Source organism: Trematomus bernacchii, unplaced genomic scaffold, assembly GCF_902827165.1.
Source record: "Trematomus bernacchii unplaced genomic scaffold, fTreBer1.1, whole genome shotgun sequence".
NCBI classification, from domain to species: domain Eukaryota; kingdom Metazoa; phylum Chordata; class Actinopteri; order Perciformes; family Nototheniidae; genus Trematomus; species Trematomus bernacchii.
The window spans coordinates 4,260,136-4,266,135 of record NW_022987582.1 but is presented as its reverse complement, the minus strand read 5'-3'; the positions used below and the strand labels follow the sequence as shown (position 1 = coordinate 4,266,135).

At 38.0% G+C, this 6,000-nt stretch overlaps 1 protein-coding gene across 1 annotated transcript; it reads left to right on the top strand.

Moving 5' to 3' along the window:
* The first annotated feature begins 366 nt into the window (after window positions 1-366).
* Window positions 367-1,691, top strand: twist1b (twist family bHLH transcription factor 1b). Its single transcript, XM_034127810.1, has 2 exons — window positions 367-1,013; window positions 1,189-1,691. The coding sequence occupies exon 1, from the start codon at window positions 481-483 to the stop codon at window positions 985-987; it is 507 nt and encodes a 168-aa protein (XP_033983701.1). The 5' UTR covers window positions 367-480; the 3' UTR covers window positions 988-1,013; window positions 1,189-1,691.
* Window positions 1,692-6,000: the final 4,309 nt, after the last annotated feature.

Here is a 6,000-nt window from a genome sequence, read left to right as displayed (position 1 = left end):
AAGTTTCTTTTCAGTGAGGCAATTTACTTTTCTAATTTTCCTCGCTGTGAACGCAGTGGACATGATACAGATCTAAAATAATGTTATGAGGATTTATATTAGCCTACTATAATAACTATATTGTAATTGTTTTTGTTAAAATAGTGAAATGATTTGAAATAAAAGCGTTTCCCACTTATCTTTTCCAGCTCTGACTTTGTATTAGGTTTCTGAAAGTGCATTGGATGCTCCCACCCCTCGCTTCACGTAATTCATCTTCTTGGCCAATCACGCCCCTCTCCAAAAAGTTTACGCCATGCAGCCTATAAGAACTGCCTAAGTTTCTCAAGTATCAGAAAATACTTGTCCTCTCAAGAACCCATCTATGGATACGTTGGTGCCTTCAAATCCAGATAGATCTACAGGTGGACCAATTCCTTGACTTCATGAGAGGGAAATCACTTGTTGGACACTTTTTGGCCGCTGTCTACCCAAGTGGAGATGTCTGAGGAACATTTGGGGGAAGAATCGGTCAGCTCCCCTGTCTCTCCTGTGGACAGCCAGAGCAACAGCGAGGGGGAGCAGGACAGTCAGCCGAAGAGGTGTGGGAGGAAGAGGAGACCGAGCAGGAAAAACGGGGAGGACTCAGATAGCCCGACCCCTGGGAAACGAGGGAAGAAATCAAACAGCAGCAGCCCCCAGTCTTTCGAGGATCTCCAGTCGCAGCGGGTCATGGCAAACGTCCGGGAGCGCCAGAGGACCCAGTCTCTCAACGAAGCGTTCACATCTTTGCGGAAAATTATCCCCACTTTGCCCTCGGACAAACTCAGCAAAATACAGACCCTAAAACTTGCAGCCAGATACATCGACTTCCTCTACCAGGTGCTTCAGAGCGACGAGCTGGACGCCAAAATGGCAAGTTGTAGTTATGTGGCTCATGAGAGGCTGAGCTACGCCTTCTCAGTGTGGAGGATGGAGGGCGCTTGGTCCATGTCAACATCTCACTAGTATCTGGAGAAATTATGCCCTAAATGGTACGCTTGATTTGCAAAATAAATGCATGTTCCAAGCATTAAACTATGGAAATATAACCTTACTTAACAATGTTATTTGACGGCTTTATTCTGGTTTAATGCACCCAAATTATTTTGTGTTGGCCTTTTTTCTCTACACACTTTAGTGATAATGAATGCGTTGTCTAACCTCCAGGTGACTGCTGAATCTTCTGATCACATTCTGACGGGACACATCTGGAGTCCAATGCTGGATACATGGGATCACTCTATTTAAACCAAAGACGACAGAAACTTTGTGGGATCATTTTGCCAAGGCCCGACATGGACTTGCAGCCGTGCCTTAGCTCCATACACTCCCATTCTGATGCGTTTTCATGTTGTTGACGACGAATGTTGAAAATATCCTGTTTTTTTTTTTAGGAAAAGGCGTTTATAATGAACGTCTTTGGGCTTATTTCTGTGGAGGTCATAGTGCATTATTGAAGCAGTTGTGAGTCTGTCAACTGGTGGTGTAGCTCACATTATAGGCTGACTGTGTGGATCTAACCTGTGCAAAAAATATTTTCAGAATACATTTATTTATTTATTGGTGAAACGTGGTACTTTGAGGAATTGATATTGTGTCTGAAGTACAAAATGCATTCCTATTTTTTACTATCGTTTGTTGTACATTTCTGTTGTAAATGTTTGTATATTTTTTTGCATTAAAGAAAATGACAATCAAAGTGTTTGCCTTTGGCTTTTTTGTGCCAAACAGAATCAAAATCAAAAGCACTGGATATTTTGCATACAACGTAAACTATAGACTACTACTACTACTAATACAAATGCTTTTGTGCATGCATCACGTGGACTGTAGCCTACTTCGGATTTAATGACTAAAGCTTCCACTATATCGCCAGTCACTTGGGAAAACAGATGGAGTTATTATTGGCTCAAGTGAAAGCGTTGGAGAAACATTCAGCTTTTTTTTTTACATATCGGTATACATCCAAAAGGAACAAAGAAAATACATTTTCTCGTCATTTAGCACAAGTAAAACTATTTAAGACACAATCCAAACGTGAGAAAAAGTTTTATTGGTGAAAAGAAAAACCTGCTGTAGAAAAACAGAGTCAGTCTGTATAAACGAAGTTAAAATTCCACTTTAATTAAAATTTGAAAAGCCTCGCAAAGTCTCCAGTTTCTCTCTCACTCTCTCTTTTCCTGGATGTGTTTACAGTTGGATTAAGGACCTGAGACTCACCATTATAAGTAAATAAGTTACACTGGGGTCATGTCAACCTGCTATTGGGCCCATGCTACAGTCTCTCAGCTGAACATAAACAGTGAGGCAGTGAAGTGCTCAGGATTTTAGACATTTAAAAGTCTGAAACTAGAACGACTTTCTTCGATGTGTTTTATTCAAGCATTACAATCCGTGTCCTGTAAACTCTTGATGACAAAATCAAATAATTAAATCATAATTGGAATATTTAACCTATTTGACAGAAGCTATTGCATTTTTTTAAATGACAACATCATTATCAGTACAGTTTTACGCAAGAAATGTATTCCCATTATTGTCTCTAAATAAATCGTTCATAGTGTTATCGTGCTGTGATTGATCACAGTGATCCGGGAATGTGTTTCTCACTGTCCAAATCAAAGTGTGTGCCCGTTTGAAGGTGTGTAATTGGCTTGCGAGGCATGTATGGAATTCCCAGATGTCTATGAAATTTAAGGAGGCCGTGATGGTATGGGCTGAAGGTCTTTACATACAGACTATTCCCACTGAAATGTGAGGGGAAATACACACTCACAGTGTAGATCAATAAACAGATTTTTTTTTACATCTCTACAGTGAAGAATATTCACTCAACATGAGCAGATAAATAAACAGGGCCTACAATAAAGGGCATGGGTCACAAAATACTTTTTCCAATTCAGTCCTTACGAAATGCAATAGGTTTAAATACATTTCCTCTCCCCTTTCTTCAGGAGAGAGGAGTTGGCAATTGACACGATGCAGAGGCAGAGAATGAAACCTATTTAGAACAGATGTTAGTATTTTTAAAAAAAGTCACGTGAAACGAGCAGATGTTCAGACTGTGGAGAGAGCCTCGCCGCGCAGCACATTACTCTGCAGAGAGAGAGCTCGGAGGAGCTTTGCCTCTGCACACAACGAACATTTGTGTTACATTTAAATCATCTGTAGGTTTTATTAAAATGGATTAATAAACAGGGACACCTGCGGGGAGTAACATGGAGCTGACTGACGGCACTGACACAAAGGTAGGCTGTAACAAAAGGAAGTCTGACTGTAACTTGGTGGTGATGGTGTGTTCACGTTCTGATTATTTGTCTGTAATTTGATATCTGAAGATCAGGATGTTTTTCCAAAGCTTCCAATACTAACAGGCCTTCTGAAGTCGACGTGTCAGACTGCTTTGAAGCGTGTGTGTGTGTGTGTGTGTGTGTGTGTGTGTGTGTGTGTGTGTGTGTGTGTGTGTGTGTGTGTGTGTGTGTGTGTGTGTGTGTGTGTGTGTGTGTGTGTGTGTGTGTGTGTGTGTGTGTGTGTGTGTGTGTGTGTGTGTGTGTGTGTGTGTGTGTTGGGAGGGAGGAGGGGGCTTGAAGAGAAAACGAAAAAAAATGTATCATCCAGCATCAGGGAAAACAAAAATGTATGACACATAATATAAACCCCTGACTTAGCCCATACGAGAACTGTTCTGTCAGACATTACGATACGTTGAATTAAATAGAGGAAATGTACTGCACTTGCACTATCACTTTTCACTTTTTTTTTCTTTTTAAAAATGAAATAATGGGTAATGCTTCCATGTTTTCCATCTGCAGTTTATAAAAAACGTTAGACTTCTGCGATCTGGGCAGATGTTTATTTATTAATCATTATTTAAACAACCTATATTATTATTATTATTATTATTATTATTATTATTATTATTATTATTATAGTTACAGTTAATTTATTAATGCAAAATGGTTTTGACAATCTGTAGTACTAGTATTCACTAGAGCCTGACGGAAAAAATATAATCATTGTGCCGATTTTATTTCATGAGAAAAGTTCTCTATTTTGTTACAACATATCGCAGTTTATTCACATGTGTCAGCAGCTGACAAGTGTTATATATCGTGAGAATTTTTGTTCCTAAAATATATTAACCAACATTAATAAATGTGTTAATTTGTCCTCCAGATTTTTTCTCTTGTTGTTGGCTTTTTTAAATGTTGCATTTCGAACAATCTTTATTTCATTTTTTTTGTGAGTGCAGCAGATTATATGAAAAACTGATAATTAATGTTAGACTTACTTTAATAACAATATGCACTCAGACGACTTAAATTATTTTTGTGTTGTTGCCTCAGTTTTTTTATTATTGGGCTCAACAGGAGAGAGCAGGTGCAGACCGTGCAGACTTTACGGCTGTTCCACAATTTTAAGTGGAATTCCAGATTTTCCATTGTGAGACTCAAGGAGAAGTAAAAAGTCCTCTGGTTGGTAATCAAACTTTTCAGGCCCACACACAGTTTCATCCACACCTTCAACAATGGCAGAAATTGAATAGTAAAGCCAGGAGCAGTTGCACTGCGTGGAGATAAGATCAGAGGACTGCACTTGAGGCAAGGAAACAGAGGAGAGGCTACACAGAAACAGACAGCTACAGTGCACACCTCCTGAATCTGGAGTCTTCTGATTATTACATATATTTACATCTAACACACAGCTCTTTTTTAGATGGTTTTTCAGATACACGCATGAAAAATCTGAATAGTTGTTGTCCACAGAAAAAACGTACATTAACTTAAAAGCAGTCATATTGTGTAGCATTTTATCTCTGTTAATCTCTGAGTGGATAGCAGACATCAGTATCTGTTTAAATGCCACTGACCTTTACTGCTGTTAAAAATGTGCATCTACCTGCAGCTGTGTATACTTTTCACATAACAGCACCATGAGATCAGACATCAGGTTCAGGGAGAACTGTGTGTCATATAAAGGATGGAATTTCATATTTCCATTCTCTTTACCCATTCCCAGCAGGACGAAGATAATAATAATAATCAATTTCTAAATTTAAATCAGTTGAAAGTTTTAAATCTCAATACAAAAAATCTGTTTTGGAAAACCACGGTTCATTCTCACATATTTGAGTTTATTGTCACGATAGAGTTTTGAAACAAATTGATCTGTTTTATTGTGAATTTAACTTAATTGTATCTGTACCGTGCAAAGCTTAAAATGAGAATCCTCTCTTAAATCTACAACATGAAACCACTGACTCTTTTATTTCCTTTTTTTATGTACGTGCGCAGGTGTGTTTCTGAGAATTATTTGCACACTCGGAGAGTCGGAGAGCCACTTTTTAGAAAATAATACAGGACAAATGTGCCTAGTCGACTGCTCCAGAACCTTTGTCCCTGCAATGAAATGAAGCTCATGGCGATAAAAGCTTGAACACATTTTTATAGATCAGAAGGCTTCAGGAGTCTTATTTATTTAATCATTTAAAATGAATCTCCTGCACTCTTAATAATCAAATGTTGGTTTAAAAGAGTTGTCGAAATCAAACTGATCCAAATCACTCTGGAAATCTATGTGAATCTCACTTACTAAAGTATTTTCCACTAATAAAAACCATTGCCTTAACACAAATCAGTTTGATCCAAGACTGAGTCCAAGGCTCTTATACGTTATCTCCAGGCATTGAGAAGTGAGGATACTTTATGTCAAATACTGTACATTTCTGTGCTGGTTCAGCAGCAGATGTTGAAATAGCACAGACACCTGCATTGCACTTACTCAATGTCTTTAAACATATGAGAACACAACAGAAAGAGATATGATTGGGTATTTTGCTGGTAAAAACTATTGACTGAAAGCTTTAACAGATTGATGATTCATTTATTACTTTTTATGATTTCATTTGTTTCATCTCTCATTTTCAAAAGTCAAAGAAAACTTGGTTTGGTTAAAGAAAAAAAATTGCATTTAAGAAAT

Coding starts and splice junctions, on each gene's coding strand:
- twist1b (XM_034127810.1), top strand. CDS start 481: ATGTCTGAGGAACATTTGGGGGAAGAATCGGTCAGCTCCCCTGTCTCT.